The sequence below is a fragment of the Parasteatoda tepidariorum genome, chromosome X1 (assembly GCF_043381705.1).
Source record: "Parasteatoda tepidariorum isolate YZ-2023 chromosome X1, CAS_Ptep_4.0, whole genome shotgun sequence".
Lineage (NCBI taxonomy): Eukaryota > Metazoa > Arthropoda > Arachnida > Araneae > Theridiidae > Parasteatoda > Parasteatoda tepidariorum.
In genome coordinates, this window is record NC_092214.1 from 12,808,105 (window position 1) to 12,834,410 (window position 26,306).

A 26,306-nucleotide genomic window follows, 5' to 3' on the forward strand; every position below is an offset into this window, starting at 1 on the left:
ATATTATTTCTGAAATTAGAAGATAGGATTCATGAGTTTTGCGTTTTCTAGCACGGCAGTATTATATTGCATCTTTCTAATATTAGATCATATCTTTTTGCTACCTGGGTCAGTAGCTTTCTATTAATTATCCAAAAAAGCACGATTACTAATCAATTTTATGTTGATTCTTTATCACATTTATAAATTTTGAACTAGTTTAGGTCTTTGTATTGAAAATTGTCCCGTTTCTTTAATCAGATATAACTTGACTTCGAATTATGAATCCCAAGACTCTTTTTTTAAACAAAAAGTTGTTAATTTGAAGAATTTCAGCATTTGCCTTAATCATGTTACTTTCTTAAGAAAATTTTTGAAATGGGGATTTAAATGGTGTTGACTATTTTCAAGAAATTATTCTATTAATAATCAGAGCGAAAAAGTGTTTTCAGAAATTTAAACAAATGGCTAAACAGTTAATGCTCATTTGCATCATGTTTCTCAATTATGTTTTGTTAAAGTAATTAAGAACTATTGAATTTTGCACGATGTTTCTCCATTTTGCTTTGTTAAAGAAAACAAAAATTTTGTATGTTATTAAAAAGTGTTTCTGTGTATTACTCATAATTAGTTATGTAGTTAAACATGAGTCGAATAACTTTTATTTAGTTTGCTATTTAATCACATCGATAATACCTTTTTTAATTCAATCAATAAATCCTTCTACTGCGATTTGCAAAATTCAATAATGTTTATGCTTTCTACTTGCTATAATGAAAAATTGATTCCTCCCCCCTATGTTGACTTTTAATAGGGATTCAAAAAATATAGTATGTTAAGTGGTCATTTTGGAAGAGGAATTTTTTATACAACTCTAGACTCGGATTCATGATCTGTAGAAAGGGCTCATTAAAATACAGATAGATTGTGCTGCCATCTATTGTTCAGTCATATGACAAATATAGTTCACAGGTAGCACATATACTTTAGAGCTCGATAATAATATTTTCCGTGATGGCTGGGCCGTGAGTTCTTCAAATCTCTATAAGAATGGACCATATCTTTTGTAGGTATAAAGAAAAGTAAGAGGTGTATAGTAACAATCAGAATTTAGAATTAAAAATCAAATATTAGCCTCCTAATAACAGGAAAGCATTTATACTTTACGACACACTTTGCATTAATTGTTATCAACATAATCAAATGTTTTTCTTCAGTAGTTTAGACCATATTTCCTCTGCCCGAAGAAGGTTACGAATTTCACACACCTATGATTAGAAATAAATGGCTCTTAAACTTTAAACATGAGAAGTCGGTGCATACTTTACCTTAAAATGAGTAATGGGATATTTGAAATCCCGCAAAACCTGTCCACTACACATAGGGAGGTCTCAATGCATTGAAGATTTTTTTTCTAATTTTGCGTTTCATAAAATCTCTGATTAGGCATTTTTGCTATTTCATGCTAGTTAAGTAATCAGTTGTATTTAATCAGTCAGAATGCATGTCGGCATGTTCAATCAGATAATATCGTAAAATACCAACTAAACATTTACGTCAATTTGTTAAGATAAGGGGGATAAACGGTGCCAAAAGGGCAGAAGAAAAAGGATCATTTTAATAAGATGTGATTGAATTTTATTTTATGAATTATTCTATTTCATTTCTCTAGACATGGTTAATTTTATTAAAAAAAGAACTATCCCTATTGCTATGCATGAAATATGATAAATATAAAACTTGAAATCACCGTTTATGAAAGTAAAACAACAAATCCAAACGAAGCTAAATTTATACTTAGAGCCAAGTAAGAATAAAGCGAAACAATGTGAATAAAGCACAAATTAAGGCGCAAAATGGACATACTAGTTTGTACAAGAGGTTGTACAAGAGGTTGATAAGAATTGCTCTCTCTTGTTCCCCTTACACTATTTCTCTTATTTTATTATCTTTCTCAAACCTCTTCCTCTCTCCCTATTGAATAAACAGCTTTCTTCCTTGATTCCAACGTGTTTGACTTTTTACTTTCTTCTGTCAGTTTGTGTTTCGACACTGAGGAATGTTCTTGCTTAGGGAACTGAAACTGTCCATTTCTTTTTCCTTTATTTATTCATGCCGTTTTGCTTTAGTCAAAAAGGCACTATTGATCATTTTTGGAAAACAACTCCATACATACTTGTTGGTTTGTGAAAAATATCTAATGTTGTTAATGTGTAAAGTTATTTTTGTAAAGAGACATGCGAAGCTTGAAAATGATCAAGAACAGTATTTACAGTGCCATTAACTGAAAACACTAATTGGAAATAAACAGTAGCATCATAATGATTCGTATTTCTACTGGACTTTCTCGTTCTATAGGATTTTATAACGTGATTTGGAACTTTTTAAGAACAGATTGTTTAAAAACACATAAAATATTTCCAACAAGAGTCCCTTTATGAGTTGGGCCAGAAATCAAACATTAAAAAAATATTTAAAATTTTCTTTTAATAAAAGTTTTTCTGCAAAATCAGTTTTAAATTTACATGATTAATACTAAATGCTCTTCATTTAACATTTGTCAAATGAATTGAAATTTGATGCCAATATGCTTGGTTTTCAAATTAACGTGGTTGTTCTTAAAAGAAAATAAACATCCGCCTTGCTATTACAAAATTATAAAGGAATATAACATTCAGTTTTTATCTGCATTTTTAAACCAAGTTATTTTTGTAAGTGACACAAACTAAGATTCCGTAAAACTTAAAGCAAAATATTATGATTTCTACACAACTGAAACTTTGAGTATAATATATAACCACTGCTTAAGTGTCTTGGCCCCGTAAAACTTTTGTTCAGCCTGGCATGAAGTTATCTTCTTTCTCAGCAGCACTACAGCTTTCGTTGGCCCAGCATAAAAAAAATTATGAGGGGGAAAATTATGATTAAAAAAATGTATCGGACCAGGTAGTACCCGGTCATACTCCGCGAGTAAAGTTTATAGAAAAGAAACAGCTATTATTTGATTCAATCCTTATTTGTTAGGGTATGAATTTTTAGTTATAAGCTGGATTAAAAATAATTTCTGTAACTGTAATGACCAAAAAATAAAGAGAGTATAAAAAAAGAGAACATTGCAGACATAGTTAAGCAATACTATCAACATAGATACCTTGAATTTATCAACAAAAATAGGCTACTACGGTAGCTCCTTCTTGTCTTCTTGGCCTTCTTGTCAGATTTTGTTCACTAGAATTAATTTCCTCAAAACTGAGGTGCCCGGTTTCACCCCGCTCTTCATATATATATATATATATATATATATATATGAAGAGCGGGGTGAAACCGGGCACCTCAGTTTTGAGGAAATTAATTCTAGTGAACAAAATCTGACAAGAAGGCCAAGAAGACAAGAAGGAGCTACCGTAGTAGCCTATTTTTGTTGATAAATTCAAGGTATCTATGTTGATAGTATTGCTTAACTATGTCTGCAATGTTCTCTTTTTTTATACTCTCTTTATTTTTTGGTCATTACAGTTACAGAAATTATTTTTAATCCAGCTTATAACTAAAAATTCATACCCTAACAAATAAGGATTGAATCAAATAATAGCTGTTTCTTTTCTATAAACTTTACTCGCGGAGTATGACCGGGTACTACCTGGTCCGATACATTTTTTTAATCATAATTTTCCCCCTCATAATTTTTTTTATGCTGGGCCAACGAGAGCTGTAGTGCTGCTGAGAAAGAAGATAACTTCATGCCAGGCTGAACAAAAGTTTTACGGGGCCAAGACACTTAAGCAGTGGTTATATATTATACTCAAAGTTTCAGTTGTGTAGAAATCATAATATTTTGCTTTAAGTTTTACGGAATCTTAGTTTGTGTCACTTACAAAAATAACTTGGTTTAAAAATGCAGATAAAAACTGAATGTTATATTCCTTTATAATTTTGTAATAGCGAGGCGGATGTTTATTTTCTTTTAAGAACAACCAGGTTAATTTGAAAACCAAGCATATTGGCATCAAATTTCAATTCATTTGACAAATGTTAAATGAAGAGCATTTAGTATTAATCATGTAAATTTAAAACTGATTTTGCAGAAAAACTTTTATTAAAAGAAAATTTTAAATATTTTTTTAATGTTTGATTTCTGGCCCAACTCATAAAGGGACTCTTGTTGGAAATATTTTATGTGTTTTTAAACAATCTGTTCTTAAAAAGTTCCAAATCACGTTATAAAATCCTATAGAACGAGAAAGTCCAGTAGAAATACGAATCATTATGATGCTACTGTTTATTTCCAATTAGTGTTTTCAGTTAATGGCACTGTAAATACTGTTCTTGATCATTTTCAAGCTTCGCATGTCTCTTTACAAAAATAACTTTACACATTAACAACATTAGATATTTTTCACAAACCAACAAGTATGTATGGAGTTGTTTTCCAAAAATGATCAATAGTGCCTTTTTGACTAAAGCAAAACGGCATGAATAAATAAAGGAAAAAGAAATGGACAGTTTCAGTTCCCTAAGCAAGAACATTCCTCAGTGTCGAAACACAAACTGACAGAAGAAAGTAAAAAGTCAAACACGTTGGAATCAAGGAAGAAAGCTGTTTATTCAATAGGGAGAGAGGAAGAGGTTTGAGAAAGATAATAAAATAAGAGAAATAGTGTAAGGGGAACAAGAGAGAGCAATTCTTATCAACCTCTTGTACAAACTTGGTCCCTTCCATTTTCCTATTAAACCACTTTTTTCCTTATTGCAATGTGGTTTTCTTCTTACTCTTTTCTTCTGTCAGTTTGTTTTAACACTGGACGGAACCGAAACTATAGTATGTCCATTTTGCGCCTTAATTTGTGCTTTATTCACATTGTTTCGCTTTATTCTTACTTCCCAGGTAGCAAAAAGATATGATCTGATATCAGAAAGATGCAATATAATACTGCCGTGCTAGAAAACGCAATGCTCTTGAATCCCATCTTCTAATAGTAACATTCGAACTTTCAAAATAATCATCTAATTCATTACTTTCTGTACAGTGCGACATTTTTTCGAAAGGTTATCCCATATTGTTAATAAAAAAACAATTATTTATGAAAGAAAACAATAAATGAAATATTAATAAAAATATCATTTTTAGCTAATGTAATGTAATGCGAAAAAGCACAAGGTAATATTGGCAGGGCAGAAGTAGGCTGAGTTAAGGTTGTTTACAGTCGCCGCCAATAAGCGAAAGCAGCGATGCTCAGTCGCCGCCATTATCATGAAGGGTCAGCGAGAATGAAATTATTAACTTCAAAGGTATTTATAATTTAGTAATTTTTTAGTAAACTTTATAAATTTCAGTGATAGATAAATAAAACTTTAAAGTAGTATCGTAGGTAATGTTTTACCATAGTGTCTTCACGAATAACGTCGTCGTAACATACACGCAATAATTAAAAAATAAAATCGTTCTTTATCGCGCATAGTTCAACTAACACTTCGTAACTTAGCATCCATATACCTAGGCGTCCTAGACCCCGGCAAATCTTTTGAACCAAGGCCGTCGTTAATTTGGCGACACTAGCACCACTCGACCGACACAACTTAACAAAAGCCAGATGCGCGCACTAGCACTACTGGATGCCACACATCCAGAAAAGATCGACGCACGTTTAGCTCACCAATTTGTTTCGTGTCACAGCTAATATTTAATTGGTTCAGCAGTGTTAGGTTGTGTTTCTATTGTTATTGACGTGATTGCCCACTGATCATAATAGTAATTTAATAGTTTTATTTTTTTAGAATAATATAATATTATTCCTAATATTTCCAGACAAATGGATAAGTTTTTGATAGGATAAAAGCGAAAATCCACTAATAATGAAGATTCTGATGTTGGCACAAGNAATGAAATAGAATAATTCATAAAATAAAATTCAATCACATCTTATTAAAATGATCCTTTTTCTTCTACCCTTTTGGCACCGTTTATCCACCTTATCTTAACAAATTGACGTAAATGTTTAGTTAGTATTTTACGATATTATCTGATTGAACATGCCGACATGCATTCTGACTGATTAAATACAACTGATTACTTAACTAGCATGAAATGGCAAAAATGCCTAATCAGAGATTTTATGGGACGCAATATTAGAAAATAAATCTTCAATGCATTGAGACTTCCCTATGTGTAGTGGACATGTTTTGCGGGATTGCAAAAATCCCATTACTCATTTTAAGGTAAAGTATGCACCGACTTCTCATGTTTAAAGTTTAAGAGCCATTTATTTCTAATCATAGGTGTGTGAAATTCGTAACCTTCTTCGGGCAGAGGAAATATGGTCTAAACTACTGAAGAAAAACATTTGATTATGTTGATAACAATTAATGCAAAGTGTGTCGTAAAGTATAAATGCTTTCCTGTTATTAGGAGGCTAATATTTGATTTTTAATTCTAAATTCTGATTGTTACTATACACCTCTTACTTTTCTTTATACCTACAAAAGATATGGTCCATTCTTATAGAGATTTGAAGAACTCACGGCCCAGCCATCACGGAAAATATTATTATCGAGCTCTAAAGTATATGTGCTACCTGAGAACTATATTTGTCATATGACTGAACAATAGATGGCAGCACAATCTATCTGTATTTTAATGAGCCCTTTCTACAGATCATGAATCCGAGTCTAGAGTTGTATAAAAAATTCCTCTTCCAAAATGACCACTTAACATACTATATTTTTTGAATCCCTATTAAAAGTCAACATAGGGGGGAGGAATCAATTTTTCATTATAGCAAGTAGAAAGCATAAACATTATTGAATTTTGCAAATCGCAGTAGAAGGATTTATTGATTGAATTAAAAAAGGTATTATCGAAGTGATTAAATAGCAAACTAAATAAAAGCTATTCGACTCATGTTTAACTACATAACTGATTATGAGTAATACACAGAAACACTTTTTAATAACATACAAAATTTTTGTTTACTTTAACAAAGCAAAACGGAGAAACATCGTGCAAAATTCAATAGTTCTTAATTACTTTAACAAAACATAATTGAGAAACATGATGCAAATGAGCATTAACTGTTTAGCCATTTGTTTAAATTTCTGAAAACACTTTTTCGCTCTGATTATTAATAGAATAATTTCTTGAAAATAGTCAACACCATTTAAATCCCCATTTCAAAAATTTTCTTAAGAAAGTAACATGATTAAGGCAAATGCTGAAATTCTTCAAATTAACAACTTTTTGTTTAAAAAAAGAGTCTTGGGATTCATAATTCGAAGTCAAGTTATATCTGATTAAAGAAACGGGACAATTTTCAATACAAAGACCTAAACTAGTTCAAAATTTATAAATGTGATAAAGAATCAACATAAAATTGATTAGTAATCGTGCTTTTTTGGATAATTAATAGAAAGCTACTGACCCAGGTAGCAAAAAGATATGATCTAATATTAGAAAGATGCAATATAATACTGCCGTGCTAGAAAACGCAAAACTCATGAATCCTATCTTCTAATTTCAGAAATAATATGATATAAGATTATATAGTATTCGATCTAACTTTCGAGCTTTCAAAATAATCACCTATTTCATTACTTTTGGTACAGCGCCACATTTTTGCGAAAGGTTATCCCATATTATTAATAAATAAACATTTATTTATGAAAGAAAGCAATAAATTAATTATTACTTAAAATATCATTTTTAGCCACAGCAAAGAAAGCGAAAGGTAATATTAGTGGTAATTTGCGAACGATTGAACTCGAAAAACTTTTTCAACTGTAGTCGCGGTTAGTTTGTTTACGTCACCATCTTGCGCGAACTTGGTAGCTTGGTAGCTTTAAGGTATTTATAATTTAGTAATTATTCGGAAACTTAGTAAATTTCATTTATATTTACTTGAAACGTTAAGAAGTATTGTAAGTAATGTTTTTGCTTTAGCTAAAAGTCATGTATCTAATAAAGTCAGTTAATATGAATTGTGATCATTATTGTTCGCATTGTTATAGTTGACTTCTCTGTTAACTTATTGTCTAGCTACAAAGAATAAGTAATGTAATTAGTTCAAAATATGCTTGTAAAACAAGGTTTGCTGAGTAATTCGACTGTGACAAAGTTTTTCTGCAACACTGAAAAAGATAAAAATAATTGTCTGTAAACAAATTAGCCAAGTTAAAACAATTAGAAAATTAATGATCTGCTACTTTTAGCTCAGTTTAAACCATTACATTCTAGAATGTTTAACGTTCAATCCAAACAATATTGTTACCGTATTAAAATTTCGTGTCTAAAATATTGTAAAACAAAAGAATTAAACATTTTTATTTAAATTTCATGGGAATATTTCAGTATTGTGATCTGTCCCGCCAACTGCAATCGCCAAATAGACTTTAAACTTGCAATTTTTTTTTTAACAAAAATATGTATATGTTTGCCCGGGGTTATACCTTTCGAGTTTGTCCTATTCTGTAATGTTTGTTTTAGTTTAATAAATATATATTAAATAATTATTATGATAATAATTAGTCTAATAAATAATTATTGTTTAATAAAGTTTTTAAATAAATTTCGATTAGGTATAATCTGAGACTAAAAATTTAATTAAACAATAAGTTAATGTTATGCATACTGACTTTCAAAAAACGTTATGTAAACATATTTGGGGGAGGGGGTGAACTATATTTAATATATATTGAGCANATATGTGAATTGTTAGAGAATTCTCCTTCTATATGATTTTTTCAACCATGAATTGATGATTTTGAATTCTCATAGTATATTTTTACATTGATGTTCTTTTACATTAATCGAATTTTAAAATAAGCAATGGAGGAAAATAAGCAATTGTTTATTTAACACTTTTCGCCACTTTTTTTTGTTGGCTTCTCACAAAAGAGTTTTGCAGTTTGAATTTTTTTTCATTGCATTGATAAAGATAAAAATAAATTTTTAGTGAACAAGTTTGCCATGTTAAAATAATTATTAATTAGTCAATTATTTTTTGGTTAAAACCATTGCATTTTAGAATGTTTGAAATTTTATTCACAAGTTGAACACTGTTGATACATTATTTGAATTTCCTGTTTAATATCTTTATTTTCATTTCATGAATAGAGACAGTTGTTTTTTATGTATGATAATTATATTAATTTATAAATGATAGCAAATAGTTAAAAAATAAGCAACAATATGGTCTATTCAAAGTGTGTTAACATTAAATAAAGAACAGTGCTTAAAAGGTGTTAAATTTTTATTTATGAAGCTTTTTAAAAAAATGTGAGCATTTCCTATTGGCTCTATGAGCTTATACAATGAACAAAAATATTTTAATAGTTAAGTGTCATTGTACTTAATCTTTAAAAAAAATTTAAAAGTATTGAATTTGATATATTTNTTTTTTAAAAAAATGTGAACATTTCCTATTGGCTCTATGATCTTATACAATGAACAAAAAAATTTTAATAGTTAAGTGTCATTGTACTTAATCTTTAAAAAAAATTTAAAAGTATTGAATTTGATATATTTTTGTTTTTGTATATATACTTGAATATTCACTTCAATTAAAAAGGGCTTAAGCGTTTTGACCTATAATTTCTTCTTTTTTTAAAAAATAATAATAATTAAGAAAAATAAAATTATTATTTGAAAGCGGTTATAAGTGAAATAATTTTCTATTCTTGCTTGGTGATACTGAGATTTTTTGGTGCAGGTATTGTTACGGAAATCTACCCATTAAATTGTAAACATTTTCAAATAAAATGATTTAAGTTTTAAAGAAATATTCAATGCTTAATAGTTTTAAATTTACTTTAACTAATTTAATGTTTTCAATATAAAGTAATATAGAGGTTTAAGTTTAGTGTTTTCAATGTAAAGTTAACTTTTTTCTCTTATAATTTTAGCTTCGTCTGCTGGATAAACAAGCTTATCTACCAGGAAGGAGCCATTCATTTTTGAGCTTGGGTGCTGTACAATGCAAATGGAAATTAATTTCTGGTAGAAAACTGGGAGCCATATGTTCGATCCTGACAGAAAACAAAACGACTGGAGGCTCTCTTTAAATCTGCCGGAGCTGAAAGTTTGAAGAAAGGTGCATCCCTGTGCGATTCGTTTGTGTGATATGCAAAGATGCTGCTGACCAATTTATAAAATCTTTCAGTAAAGCAAAGATTTTCAGTTTATTGCTCTGAAATATAGTTCAGTAGCACAAAAACAAAAAATTGAATTGAAGAAAAACTTTAAACTGTATGAAATGACTGTAAAGTTTTGAAATTTTTTTTAATTTAAAAATAATAATAATTAAAATGATAACACATGGTCCTACTGTTGCTTTTAGAAAAAAAATTTATTTTATTTAATTACAAATACGTGTTCTTAACTTATATTTTAACAAAAGAATATTGATAAGCTTATATTAAACAATGATGGTAAGAATGTATTGCTTTTATAGTTTAGTGAAGTTATATTTATATTGTGTTTTGTTTTAAAATAAAATAATTAAGTAGTGAAATGTTTGTCATGATTTGATTTGATTTATTTTTTTATTCTTAACTACTGCATTGTGTAATTTATTCTAGTCATTATAGTTATGTTTAAGTATTATGAAAATTCGAGAAATTTTGAAGATATCAGAAGCAATTTTATTTTAACATCATTGTTAAACATTAACTCTAACTTATGAGCAATTATACTACTAGTATTGTATTTATTACTTCAATTTTGCAGTTCAAATTTGAGATAAAAAGTGTATATATATTTTTATGATGTTTAAATTAATGTATTTGTAAAATAATGATAATAGTAAAAATTTCTTTGGTTTAATATTTAAAATTTAGCAGAACATTTATTTAAATTATTGTAAAAACAGAAAATTTAAATCAACTTAGAGAAGAATCTTGTTTAAATTTTTATATATAAGGTTCTTTGCAAAAGCAACTTTTTTAAATGCATAATATATGTTTTCTTAAGGCTAATTCTTCATGACGCATACTATATAATCAGAGAAAAATGAGGAAAGGAATTGTCTTAATCAAAGATCTATTTTGTTATAGTAACTTTCTCAAAAGAGTAATTGATTGTAGTCAAATTTTGATCATTAATACTAAAGGCAACTTTTAAAAGATAATGTAAAAAATTTAATTTAGATAACACATAATATTTACTGACAGTTTTGAAATTAAAATGTTATGTAAATTTTTTGCAAAGATTGTTAGTTTAATAGAACATAACACCTTTAAATACTTATCGACTTGATGAAAATTTCTGATGTGCCCATAAAAGTTATTTTAACATTATAAAAAAATGTTAGCAATTTTCATGATATTAGTTGCTTTCCTGGTTTCATTCCCTGGAAAAATTTCTACCTTGCGTTTGAGTTTTGTTTTTAGGTGTTTTGCTAAATAACATTTAAAATACTAAAAGAATAAAGTTACGTAAGTATTTCTCCATTTAGCAATTCCAGTGAAAAGAGAAGGGGGAAAAATATGTGTAAATTTGTTGAAGTAAGTAATTTGAATATTTTTAAATTTTGTTCTTTATTTGTGCCAATTATTACAAGAAATGTCCACTTAAAAATTGAACAATTGTAATTTTATAAGGAGAAAAAATTTTAAGTTTAAATTTCCACTCAGTTCAAATGTAAATACATAATTTTATAATTATAAAGTGTGGTTTTTATTATACAATTTAAGAATATAAATAATGAATGATAATTGTGAAATTACAAATGGCTTAAGTTGCACATTTAAAAAATATATGCATTACAAACTAACAAATTAAATTGAGATTGAATAAACCCATTTAAAAAAAATAAAAAATTAAGAGTACATTTTAAAATTAAAGACTTGAAAATTATTAATGATATAATTTAATTATTAATGATATAACTAAAAACTTAGAAAATCATAAATAATTTATGAATCGATTCAAATTTTTTTTTAAAGGACACTAAAAGAATTTTTTTTTTTTTTTTGCTTTTTAGACAGAAATCAGCTTAAAAATTGTCTATTGCCTAGAAACTTCGAGATATTTTATATTAACAATAAATTAAACCTCTCTGAGCAATCACAAAACATTATTTCAATTTTTTTACAGTCATAGCATGGTTGCCTAGCAACCTAGTAAAATTAAGCATTCCTCTTTTGAATTAGTCAATGGGTTATCTTAAAATATTCATTTGCGCAGGTGACTTTTTTTGGCGGTTTTCTGGACTATCGCCAAATATATAAACCTTTATTGCGACCCAATTTACGATCCAATTTTTTTATGTACGATGTATATGCAAATTCAAGTGTCTAGATTCCAAATGTGTAAAAAAATCATATGTTTATTCAGAGAAAGTACGTTTTTGTGTCTGATTTTGTAACTTAATTACTAGTTAGCACTAATTAATTAGCATATTTGTGGTCACCCCTAGGAACCATTAAGATTGACACTTAGCTCGTGAAAATCCGATCATTAGAACGAAAGTTATTCAGGGTGATTCGTTTTTTTTTGCGGACCGTACGTCGTTTGCCTTTTTGTAAGGCATATTTTATTTTGTATATGCAAATAGATCCAGAATGTGTGCTCGCTTATTAAACGGTTACCTGGGGGAACCGCACGTGGTAGTTGCCACACGTGGGCTGGTGCGTTAGTGGTGGTAAATATTTTATGTATGTAACCTGTTGCTTCAAAGAATATGAATCGCTCCTGTAAAGAGTTATGTGTACCCGAAAGGGTTGTGCGATGGAATATGGTATGTAACATATCCGTATAAGGGGCATGATGTTAGCCCGTGGTAATCGATGATGTGTGTTTTTCCTGTTTGATGCCAGTCCAATCGGATAACTTTTTTCATTTTTATTCGTAATAAATGTGTTATTTTTCTTATATTTAAAATGTTTCTTAATCAAGTCCCTTAAGGGCTCATTCCTTTTTTGAATTAATTTAATAAACCCTTTTATTTAATCTTAAACTGTATTTGTTTTCTTGTTGTATCATGAGGTGTTTATTTTTTACTTTACAGATAAACTGGTAAGGTATCCCATGCTGGAGAATTGGGGGATCATTAATAATTAAATTAGGTTAGGAATGAAATACACAACGCGATGTTTAAAATTTAAGGAATAACGATACTATACGGTACAAAATGGTGCCGTGACCTCTAGCATGACTTAACCTTACTTGTTTATTTATTTATTTGTATGCTAATAAGATAATTATTTAAGTTTATAGTAGTGGTATTAGTCAGGTAATTGTTTGCATTTTAAATTTAGGGTTGATTATGATTTAATTGATATATTTAGTGCAAGTACTTGTGTTATACTAATGTAATTTATTATATATTTATCTTATGCATTTTTAATTGTACATTACGATGGATAAAGATAAAGGGGCAGTAGCTGGGGTGTTTGTCCCACAAACACTTAATGTAATGCATATTTCCTTGTTACCAACTTTTAGAGGGGAAGGGGGCATTGCTTTGTCTGAATTTTTAGAAAGGATAGAAGATGCAGCATCCCAATTTTTGTGGTCAGAAAGTGACAAAAGATTTGTGTTAAGGGACAGGTTATATGGGGAGGCCAGATAGCTGTTAAATGAAAGTAGGGATGAAGCAAATACATGTGATAGTATGGTAAAAGTATTAAGGAAAAACTATATAAGACATACCTCACTTAATGTTAGCCTTTTTGATTCTTTAAATTTTAAGCAACCACTGAATATGCCGGTGGAACGTTTCATAGCTCAAGCTACCTTAAAGAGTAAAGCATTAAATTTTGGGGAGGTAGGTAAGGAAGCGGCAGAGGTTCAGCACAAACATATGCTTTTAAATATGTTAAGAAGCAGCATTAAGCCAGAAATCTTGAGAGGGGTGTTAGCTAGAGGCCCGCAGGATGTGGCGGAGTTAAAAAGGGTGGCTGTGTTGGAAGAAAATGCGATAAAAATGACAGCCAGTGCTTTGAATCCTTTTGCCTAACCGTTTAATGGACAAGCAGAAATGCGGAGACAGGAGGAAGTATATGCAGTGGAATCTACCCATAATTTAGCTGAAATATGCGACAAATTAACAGCACAGGTTATATCATTAACCGAAAAGGTAGATCAGTTACAAAAATCACAAATGAGTTACCAAAATTTTAAGAAAGATAAAAAAAAAAGATAAGATGCTACAGGTGTAGTATGGAGGACCACATAGCCAGAAATTGTCGGGCTAAGTTAGAAAATAAAGGTTTAAACTGAAAAGGGGCTCCAGGATGGCACAACCTCAGGAGAGTGACCCCATGACAGTGCAAGAGATTTTCATAAATGAGTCAGGCAATTTGCCTACAATAAAGGTAATGTTAGAGGATAAGTAAAATATTGCTTTAATTGATACAGGGGCATCTATAAATGTGATTGAGGAGAAATATATTCCAGAGGGGTGCAATAAATTTAAATGTAACATTAAAGTTAGGACAATTTCAAGCAAATTGATAAACATTCAAGAGCAAGTAAAGTTAAAATTTATGATTAACAATAATGAATATGTAGCAAATTTTTATATAACACCAGTTCCTATTTCAGAGAAATTTCAAATAATCCTAGGTCAACCATTTTTACAAACCAATAATTGTATATTAAATTTTAAAGGGAATTGTATGATAGTGAATGATCAAAAAATTAAATTTTTGAATGCTAATAACCTTTCTATTACAGTTGTTGAGAATTTGAATACTAATACCTATGGTTATGTAAACGAAAAGAAGGTTTGGCCTGCATATTCCGAGTGCATGGTTAGAATCAAGATTAAGAATCGATTAAATACCTCTCTTTGTTTGACTGAGGCTTACAACCCTGAAGAACGACCATAAGTGGTAGGTAGATCTATTCATAATAACAATGATAGAATTTTGGTGAAAATTATTGATCCTACAGATAGCGATATCAGTTTGAATAAATTAACTAAAATAGTAGATATTTCACCAGTATTGAATCAAGAACAAGTTAAAGAAATTTATCAGTTTGAAGAATGTGATATAGGGAATTTCCAGAGTCAGACTTAAATTGGGAGGAAACTTTAAAAATTGATCATTTAGATATAGTAAATCAAAAGAAGTTATTAGAATTTTTAGAAAAAAATAAAGCCGTATTTGCAACATCAGTACTTGACCTACCTGGTTGTGATGCAGTTAAACATAAAATTGATTTAATTGATGATAAACCTGTTAAAAAAAGATCATATAGGTTTCCTTATCACTTACGGGATAAAATGGATAAACAATTGAACATTTTAATTGAGGCAAAAATTTTAGAACCTTCAGTTTCAAGCTTTGCTGCACCAGTTATGTTAGTTAAAAAAAGCTTCAGGGGATTTTAGACTGGTGACAGATTTTAGAGGCTTGAATACAAAAGTGATCCCTGATACATACCCAATATCAAACATTTCAGAAGCCATTGATAATCTGGCAAGTGGGAGGGTATATTCTAGTTTAGATCTAATGAATGGGTTTTTACAGCAGATTGTCGTTGAGGAGGATAGGCACAAATTGGCTGTAACAGCTCACAAAGGACTGTTTCAATATACTCGAACTCCTTTTGGATTAAGAACAAGTGCAAGCTCATTTCAAAGACTTATGTCCTTGGTTTTATCAGGTCTAGACCCACTTAGTGTTGGGGTGTAAATTGATGACATTATCATTTGCAGTGATACCATTGATAACCATTTTCCTAAATTACAGAATGTTTTTGATAGATTAATCCAAAGTAACTTAAAGGTAAAACCATCTAAATGTACTTTCCTAACTGATACAATTAAATATTTAGGCTTTATTATTAATAAAGGACAGGTATATCCTGAAAAGAAAAATGCTGATGTAATTAATAACTTTAAAATTCCTAAAAATAAAACTGATGTCTAATCCTTCTTAGATTGCATTAATTACTATAGAAAATTTATTCCGGAAATTAGTAAAAGATCAGTTCACCTTACTAACTTAACTAAAGATAAGAGTAAGGTATCCCATGCTGGAACGGAGGTCACTAGTTAGTTTAGTTGAAAGAAGGGAACACAACGCGATGGTTTATTCTTAAATAACAAATCTATACGGTACACCACACACAGGCCTTATTTCAAATATGAATCCCATTTTTTGCTTATTCTGCAGTTTCATACCCTCCTACTCCAACGTGTGTTACGTACAATCATGCATGTGAGTGTTACTTGTTTTGTATTGTACATGTTGAATTTCATTAAAATCTTCTAGAGATAATTGTCTGCTCTTGATTTCTTAGATCAGTGTACTAATACATTCAATTAGATTGATTTTCACAAGTAATTAATTATTGAAAATTTAATTTCAATTATTCTTGTACGATAAAAAATTGAGGAAAATTATTACTTTAAAATATTTTTTTTTCCTTTGAAATATTGATTACTTAGGGAGTTTTCAATGTTTTTTGTAGCAGTTTTGATGTTCCTTTAACGATTCGTTCCCTTGACCTGTCTCTCAAGACCTATCCCTAACCTGCCTTAATTGATTTGTTATTTCTGTAAAATAAAAGCTACGTTTAACTCAATTTACAATAATTAATAAAAATAATAAAATAAAATTAAAATATATTGCAATAAAATAAATTTTAAATTATGGAATAAATATAACAAATTTTTATCTGGAAAAATTATTTTACTCTTTGAATACAATTTGATACCTAATTATAAATTAATATTTATGTGACCAAGCAATAAGTAAAATAAACTTTGCTATGAATATTTATGTTACTTTTTAAGGTTAAAACTAATTACTTGTTTTTCCCCAGCAACAATGACTATTGCATGACATGTTCACCGGGATTTAGCACGGCCAAAAATAAAGTTTTTTAAAAATATTATTTAAAAATATACGTCTGAATTAGTGTATTTAATATTCAAAAGAAAATTAAAAGATAAAAATTTTATTAAAAAAATTAATAATGCAAAATAAAGTGAGCTTTATTTATAAAATTTGTGCAAGATTTTTAAGGGTTTTATTTTACGTGCTCAGATGCTAAAAGTTTTAGTAAGGAATTTGAAATGTTTTCCTTGTTGTTACCCTAATACTTGAATGAGCTGGAAAGAGCGTTCACCTTCCAATGAGGTTCGAATCCCAGCAATGGCCGCACCCGGCTTGCACCGACCACAGTATTGACGTAAAATATCCTCAGTGGTAGATGGATCATAGGTTAGAATCCCCTTGCCCTTAGGCTAACCGTGGGGGTTTTTTGTGGGTTTCCTCACCATGTAACGCAAATGCGGGTTAGTTCCCTCAAAAAGTCCTTCACGAAGGCAAATTTCTCCTATTTCTAGATCCAGGAGTTCCCTTGTCTTCTGGATTGGGTTCAAAACTACAAAGTTATGTAGTTGAATATGAATAGTCGTATACCCAAAAAATTGGGTCGGCTGTACAATGACGGTTATAAAAAGGAAAATTATTCTTATTTATTATCTATTATTCTTATTTATTCTTATAAATTATTCTTATTTATTATTGTTATTTGTTATTTATTATTCTTATTTATCATTTATTATTCATATTTATTATTTAGTATTCATATTTATTATTTTTCTTATTTATTCTTAATTATTCTTATTGTTTTTTTTTATTTGGTGATTTTCACAGTTAAAATGTTTAGTTTGTAAAATTCAATTTATGTCAACACGATCAAAGATATTTATTTGAATAAATGAATCGTATAAAGTAGTAACACAAAATCATTATAAAACAAAAATCGTAAAACTCTCCTTTTACAGAATGATTGTTAAGGAAATATTTTAGAATCACTTTGATGCATAAAATTTTTAATTAACTTTCAAAATGAGCTAAATAATTCAATTAACTATAGACTCGAATGTGAATATTTGTTCATATACTAATTTTCTTATACGAGAGATTGTGATTCAAAATATATTTACCTTCTTGATTATTTGATTCTTCATATCTGAAAGTTTGTTTTTCTTCATCATTATCGGAAGAACTGTCATAATCTTTCCATTCATGACTTCTCTGTCGACGAATTTTTGAACTGCGACTCGCTTTACTCACCGGCTCCATTCCACCTGAAACAAAATATTTGACATCATTTTTTCACCTCTTTTTTCCTGAAAATACACTCTTCTTCATTTTACACAGCTCAAGCCAGTTTAAGTTCGTCTATCTATTGCTTAACATTGCAATGCAATACGTTAATATATAAAAATTCTCTCGAATAAAAAGTCATTACATGCATCGCTGAATATAAAAGTATTGCATATAAACTCGTTCAGAACATTTAATTATTAGAAAAACTACAGAGCGTCTAATTATTATAATATAATAATAAATACCTGATATAATAAATATTCTGTTTTTATATAATGCATCGTCTAGTTTAACCGAGTGATACCCGAGCAAGTGCAAACGGGTTTTTGCCGCGTAGAAACAATAAAGCTGTATAGATAATTATGATTCTACATAGAATCTTACTGGGAGTCTAACAATTTGGCCAGTATAGATTTGATTTCGTTTTTCAAACTTCTACTATAATTTTTTTTTTTTTAGGATTAATCTAATGGGTCAAAATAAATTCGTTATGTGATGTCGTTCTAAATCACTAGCATTCATTTTATTAATTTTTAATATATTTTTAACATTAATTTTTTTGGAAAATAGTTCTTTTTACAAGGTTTTCAATGGTTCTATCAATCGCTAAAAAAATTACATTGATTTTTTACAAATTTGCATTTTTTAGAAACATTTTATCGTTTAATATACGAACACGATTTTAGTATCACTAAAAATGGTGGATTTCACTCTGAACCTACGCCGAGAATGTTCTCTACATTACTCCGCATGAACAACATTTTCAGTAACACAAATATTTATAGACAATAAAATTACGGTCATTAATTTAGGACGCTTGAAATAAAATTTGTTTGTAAATTCTCTTAGTACAAAAGAAATATTAAGACGAACGAAGCTGATTGTACATCATATACTGATTTAATACTGAAAAATAAGTGAAAACTTTTCTTTTACGGTTTGTATCAGTAAATGCATTGAAGATTCAAATCTAAACAATCAAGATCATACATTAATGTTTTCGAAAATATGTAATGTTTGATTTGAAAGTTATAAGAATTGTGGCACCAATTAAACTGTATATAATTTGGTGTTGAAAAGACATCAGATTTTTATGAAATTAATTTATAGAGAGTTTTACAAAAACTATTTTGTTTATCATGTAAATATAAATTAATTTTACATTCAAGAGAAAGTATTTTGTGAATTCCTTATTTAAATATTTGGAAAATAATAATTAGTACGCACAGTACGTAATTCTGATATCTGAGCAAGAAAAATGCTGAAACACCGTGTTCTATTACACGAAGTTCCTGGAAAGAATTCTTTTACTATCCAAGGTGAAAATATGTTAGTAAAATTATCGTGGCATTTCTGGTGACAAAATAGTACTGTACCCAATAAAATGATATTCTAAATATTACATTCATTTAGTAATCATTCATTTAATAAAAAAGGTTTACTAAATTATAGTTCTTATTACTACACATTTTAGTAAAAATCACAAAACTGAGAAATAAATTTAACCCACTAAATGGTTTTATACCGTGCTCTAAGTTATCACGATAAAAGCATTCTTCAAATTTTATATCAAATTTTAAAACCATATTTTATTGTTTACCAAAATCATTTAAGAAGCGGTAAAAATTACCGTGCTTTATGGTGTTCCCCTGAAGCCAGAAAAGACATACATTTTTCTGGTACATTTGACCATACTTTTTTTTTCCGTGGTCGTCTATTATTCAGTAACACAAAGGTTTATAGTAGTAATAGGTTATGATACACGTAAGAATCAGTAAAATTATTTTTACTATAATTTACCATATTCTGGTAATTTTGACCATAATATTTTCAGTGTGAATAGTAGTCGTCTGTTTTTCAATTGACATAAAGGGTTATAATATTAGTAGTTTTGATACTCGTACATTGCAGATTAAATTCAACTATACCCTTTAAAATATATATTATTTGCTATTAACGCTATTAACTTGTGCTAGATTCGGTACAAGCTTGAAATAATGTATAAGTTCTCAACATCAAATTCGGATAAGTAAGATTCCACAGTGTAAGTTTTTTTATTCAAATAAATTAATTATAAAATTTTTAATGGACATATTAAGAATTTATACTTTGATTTACATTTATAAATATTTCTATGGATTCACTCTTTTCCGAGTTTTTGATAAATTCTAAACGCCTAATTATAGAATTGTTCATTATTGTTTATTGTAATGTGCTTACTCTATTGGGGACATTTCTTTCTCTGATTGTTTCAAAGTATGCTGAAAATAATTACGGAATCGGGCTCTTCAACCGTTTTCTTTTAAATAGTTTATTATTGTAATACGATTACTCTGCTAAGAACATTTCTTCGTCTGATTGTATCAAAGTATGCTGAAAATAATTACGGATTCGGGCTCTTCAGCCGTTTTCTTTTAAATCGCTTATTATTGTAATATGATTATTCTGCTAAGAACATTTCTTCCTCTGATCGTTTCAAAGTACGCTGAAAATAATTACGAAATCGGGTCCTTTAACCGTTTTCTTTAGAATATACTCTTTTTCAAGAAAGAATCAGATATAGAAAATCATTTCTCCAATACTGCGACAATGGAACCACTATATTGACCAAAATCTGTCTTAGTATGCTTTCCTTCACCTGGAGCATTGCTTCTCAACGGGGGTTATACCGCCCCCCCTGCGGGGCGGTAGTAGTATGTCGACGGGCGGTGAACTTGTTTTGGGCTGTAGGGGGACGATGAGCATATTTTGTCATTCAAATTTAATATTAAGACTCCCAAGTAAAATTATAAAATTAAGATAAATTTAATAAAATTAATATTAGAAAAATATTAAATTAATGTTATAAATTTATCCGATTCACCATTTGTACCAGCAATACAGCGAACTCAAGCGACATTTATTCTCCAATTCGAACCAGCGCAGCGCATGAGTCAGTTGTTTTTCCCTCAGACTCATTCAAGTCATTTGGCGAAAATAGAAATGCATGCGCTTTCAGTATGAATGTTTGATTTGAACCATGTTTTTTATGATGGTTTTCGTTCGCTTCCTTTTAGTTTCCCCCCTTAGTATCGATTCGATTTCAATATTTATTTCGCCAGGTACGTCAGCAAATTAGCTCTTTATCGTAAATTATTTATTAATTTTGTGAAATAGTTGATTTTCTTTCATTGCTTGCATTTTGCTGCCTCCAAAAATGTCGACTAGCAAGAAGTGTCGTCAAAACAGTGTCACGTGCTCGAAGTTCGGATTTTTTAAATCGCCGTCGAACTCTCAACTACCTATGTAACTACCTTTAATTTGTAACAATGTTTTATCTAATGAGGCTATGAAACCTTCTTTTTTGAAAAATTCATCCTGACAAACAAAATGAAGATTAGTCATTTTTCACAAAAATCAAGGACAAGTTTCTGAAGACTTACTACGGTCAAGGAAGTTTTAGAAACAGTTTTACAGCCTCTTCCAAAGTAATGAAAAATATCCCATTAAGCAATGATACAGCGTGATGACGAATTGACGAGATGCCTGAAGACGTTTCCTTATGCAAACTTTTGATATCCAACGTAGTTTTCCGTAGTAAGTTCATGAGTCAACCTTGCCAAGTAATGAGGCTTTACTGTTGGTGTTAAGGAAGGAAAAAGTATTCAAGAGATGCTTTGTAAAAGAACTGTAGGTGAATCTATTTTTAATATTGTCTATTTTAAAGAGATTCTTTTTGAGAATATTATGCCAAAAATTCTTGGTCGACATCATGGGTTTATCGCCCTTTGAAAGATATTTAAGCTGCATGATTCATAGACTAGCTGTCTTGCAATATGCTGAGAACAAAATTCGCATTAATGCTCTCAACGATCGATTATTCAGACATTTGTGTAAGAAAAACGATTCAATCGTTTGCACGCTGACATTCCAAAGAAGCATGTCTCAAAAGGTTTTAAAATATTTTTGACGCTGTGTATGAGTTCCTCGAAGACTGAGGTGTAGCTCTGAGAGGCAAATTGCTAAGATAGACGTTGAGAAAAACGGATTTATTTGCAAAACTTGATAGTGTTAATTTGCAACTTCACGACGACTAGCTCAATTTGATCATTACAGAATCAGTTATTTTTATCATTTGAGACTTTTTGTGGAATTTTAGTCGGAATGAGTTGACTGAATTTCCAATCCTATCGATCTTAAAATGAATGGTGAAATTTCCTCTGATGATACAAAAGCCAACTCCTTGAGTCTTTTCACATGAACTTTTCTAACCGTTTTGAAGGTTATCCCTGGAAGTCCCTCAATGGGTTATGAACCCTTTTGTGAAACAGCAGAGGTTCAGATTCAGAGAATCGAACCTTTAAAATGGTTCTCACAGGCTTTAAGGTACCCTGAACTGTTAATTGCCTTCCTATCTTGTCGAACAAAGAATCAGTACTGTGGCGGATCCAAAAAAGAGAAAAGTCTCACTAAAAATATTGAGCCGATCGCTAAGAACCATCCCACTAACATAGTTTTATCGGTCAAATTAGAGTGAAAAATATATTTTGGGGTGTTTTTTTTAATTATCTAATTAAGAATAAATGACAATTTTTAAATCTAGATTTTTTGTTGTATTTTTTTTCATTGCTATATTTATTTTGATTATAACGAATAGACTGTGGTTACCTGCCGGGAGAAAAGAATCAAGTTAACATGCACATAATTTTTTTTTTTGAAAAACAACTCAAACCAATTGTTGTGTGCCTCGGTAACCATCCAGTCCCCAATTATGTGCCTCGACAACCATCCTGTCCACTCCAAAACGAACTAAAGTGAGGTACACCCAGCCGGCTTAACCGGTTGAAAACCCCCCTCATGCTCACTTCTAAACTGACTCGCGTGGAGAGAGGACGCGTTCCTCAAACCTTCTTTACAATTATGCAAATTATTTACAATGTAAGTTTTCATTATATGTGTTTTGTTGTACATTAAATTTTTCCTTAACTTAAACTTTTTCATTCTTCATTTTTATTTGTAATTAACTAGATCAAATAATTTTTAATAACGCAATTTAAAAATATAGCATGTTATTCTTAACTTTAAAGCACACACGTGCTATACCAATTTAATGCTTAAGAAAATGTTGCCTCTTATAATTCAGCACATACCCCTCCGTCCCCTTGCTTAAATAACTGGATTTTCAAAAAGGGGGACGTAGAAATTTTTTCTGCTCCTTAGGGGGAGCGGCTACATTAAAATGGTTGAGAATCTATGACCGAGAGTTTCGAAGGACTCGCTGACTCCGAATGCATATTCTTTTTTTACTTCATTTTACTGAGTAGGAAATATGCAAAAAAAAACTGTATAATAAGGATGATACTTCTCTTTTGTGTGTTAATATGCTAAAGTGAATGACCGAAATCAAGAGAATGTCGACTTTCACCGGTGAATGTCAACAATCACATAGTCGCTTTGGTGAATGTCCGAAATATTTGTTATATCCGATGTGAAATGAATTTAGTCGTTGATATTATTATATTTAGTCGATATTTTAATATCTGCTGAGGCTAGTCTGGGGAAAACATCAGTGTTCGCAGCAGTGGCGTACGCAAGGGAGGGGTTTAGGGGTTTGAACACCCCCCTTGAGCTCAGACAAAATGGCAAAAGTAAGCATTTTAGTAGAAATTATGCGGGTATTATTTTTTAAGACTATATATTTTTATTTGCCTTATGCCTACCTTTTTATCTCACGGTATTTCTCAGAATACTGAAAAAAACATTTACTATAATAGGGTTGTACTTTTGAAACCAAATTCACGTGATACTGTTATGGACTGGTTCCTTTCTATTTTACCAGTCTCGATAGTTTTCGAGACTGGCTGTTATTCGCGAGGTCTTTACGCGATGATTCTGGAATCTTAGGGGGAACGGAGTACAATGTAAGTTTTTCTGTTGTACGGAAATGTGATACTTCCGTTGAAAAAAAAAACGTTTCTAGCATAACAAAATCTGATGAATGTGAAAGTGGCCCTCAAAGTGTTACTTCCCACCCATATGACATTGGACTTTTTTCAGAAGATATTACATGCGAGAATATATTACATTATGTTCTTAAACTTAAAAAAATCAAATCAAAATTTAAGTAAACAGTGTTGTCTAAATAAAAAGTCAAAACTCTCTAGCTGTCTAAATTAGGGAAATAATAGTGCTTTATTACATACTCGAATTTCTTTTAGTAGCTTCAGAAAATTGTGAACACCCCCCTAGAAAAAATTCTGCGTACACTACTGGTTCGCAGTACCAGTTAAATGCATACAGGGCAGTGATCAAAAGAACCATTGATGTATGGCATACCGGGAGAATGTATACTGGACATTTTATTATTAGGCTTAGAATATATTTCGGAGATTTACCAAACAGACTATGTGATAGTCAACATTCACCAGTGAAGGGCAATAACCACCAATTTCGGTCATTCACAGTATGCATCCTAAATTAATGATTCTTTTTTCGAAGGACTGACTCTTATGTGTATCTTATCCTACTGTAATTACAAACTTTAGGGTTACTGAATAACAAACATGTCTACTTTAAACCAAATAATGCAAAAGAACATTGGTGTAACTATATCAAAGAGTTATGAATGGTATTTCACTTTGGTAGAGGAATTTAAGAATTTGGTAAAGGAATTCAAGAAAATTAATGTATATGTTACCGGGAATGACCGAAATCAAAAGAATGTCGGCTTTCACCGGTGAATGCCAACAATCACATAGTCGCTTAGGTGAATGTCCGAAATATTTGTTATATCCGATGTGATATGAATTTATTCGTTGATATTATTATATTTATTCGATATTTTTATATCTGTTGAGGATAGATTAGGAGAAACATCAGTGTTCGGCTAAATGTATACCGGGCAGTGGCACTTAACTTCAAGAAAAAAACATTAGTGTAGGGTATGCAGGGTATTGAACCTTAAAAAAAGTTGATGTAGGGCACTTAACTAAACTTAATTTATATTCATGATTGTCAACATTGATCGGTGGAAGTCAACAACCACCAATTTCGGTCATTCACAGTAATATACACAGTCCAGTCACATTAATGTGACCACCACCTACTTTCGACGTCAACGTGAAATAACCACTCACAGAGTGCAGGTGGCAGCACATTACAGTGCAGTGTATATATTGGATGTCCTAGGGCATCGAAAAGCATTTCAGTCGTTGGCGCAATGCAGAAATGTAGCGATTTATCCGACGTCCAAAAGGGCATGATTATTGGCTTTCGGGCCAAGGGTGGAAGCATTTCGGAAACGACTGATTTTGTGAACTGTTCGCGTGCCGCCGTGGTAAAAGTATACCGTGCATGGCAAAATGGCACTATACAAAACAAGCGGCGTGGCACATGTGGTGCACCACGGGCCAAAGATGGCAGAGGCGAATGAAGGCTACGGAGATGCGTTCAGACGAATAGACGTGCAACTGTTGAGCAACTGACCGTCCAGATGAACCAAGGGGCTACCAAGAGTGTATCCTCAACAACTGTTCAGCGAACGTTGCTGCGCATGGGCCTCCGCAGCAGACGCCTGGTTAATGCACCTATGCTGACTGCTGTTCATCGGTGACGAAGGCTGGAATTTGCACGCCAGTACCGCAACTAGACGTCCACAGAGTGGCAACAGGTGGCTTTTTCCGATGAATCACATTTTATGCTCCATGGGACAGATGGACGTTGGCGTATACGGCGTGAAACGTCTGAAAGCAACACCCTGCAACAATTGCCGGAAAGCTGCAGGCTGGAAGAGGGAGCGTTATGGTTTGGGGAATGTTTTCCTGGCATTCACTGGGTGCACTCATCATTGTGGAAGGCACGATGGATCAGTACAAGTACGTATCTGTCCATGCGGACCATGTCCACCCCTACATGCAAATGATTTTTCCTCAGAATGATGGCATCTACCACCAGGACAATGCGAGGTGTCATACAGCTCGCAGTGCATGTGCGTGGTTCGAAGAGCACCAGGATGAATTTACCGTACTCCCCTGGCCAGCAAACTCACCGGATTTAAACCCAATCGAGAATCTGTGGGACCACCTCGATCGGGTTGTTCGCGCCATGGATCCTCAACCGCGTAATCTAGCGCAGCTGGCCACGGCACTGGAGTCGGCATGGCTCAACATCCCAGTGAACACTTTCAGAAACCTAATTGACTTTCTTCCTGCACGTTTCCGCTCAGCCAAAGGTGGTTATTCTGGCTTTTGACAGGTGGTCACATTAATGTGACTGGACTGTGT

The 26,306-nt window shown here is 31.0% G+C and overlaps 1 protein-coding gene and 1 long non-coding RNA gene across 2 annotated transcripts in view; one reads left to right on the forward strand and one right to left on the reverse strand.

The window, feature by feature from the left end:
- The window catches only part of LOC110282148 (uncharacterized), a 92,969-nt gene that overhangs the window by 29,713 nt on the left and 36,950 nt on the right, over window positions 1-26,306 (reverse strand). Inside the window, exon 2 of the mRNA XM_043046232.2 lies at window positions 17,880-18,023. Coding sequence (XP_042902166.2) covers window positions 17,880-18,018 — 139 coding nt within the window. The 5' untranslated portion in view covers window positions 18,019-18,023. The remainder of the gene's footprint in view (window positions 1-17,879; window positions 18,024-26,306) is intronic.
- Window positions 22,767-26,306, forward strand: part of LOC139427063 (uncharacterized) — a 28,873-nt gene continuing 25,333 nt past the window's right edge. The window contains exon 1 of the long non-coding RNA XR_011638221.1: window positions 22,767-22,962. This is a non-coding gene — a long non-coding RNA (uncharacterized lncRNA). The remainder of the gene's footprint in view (window positions 22,963-26,306) is intronic.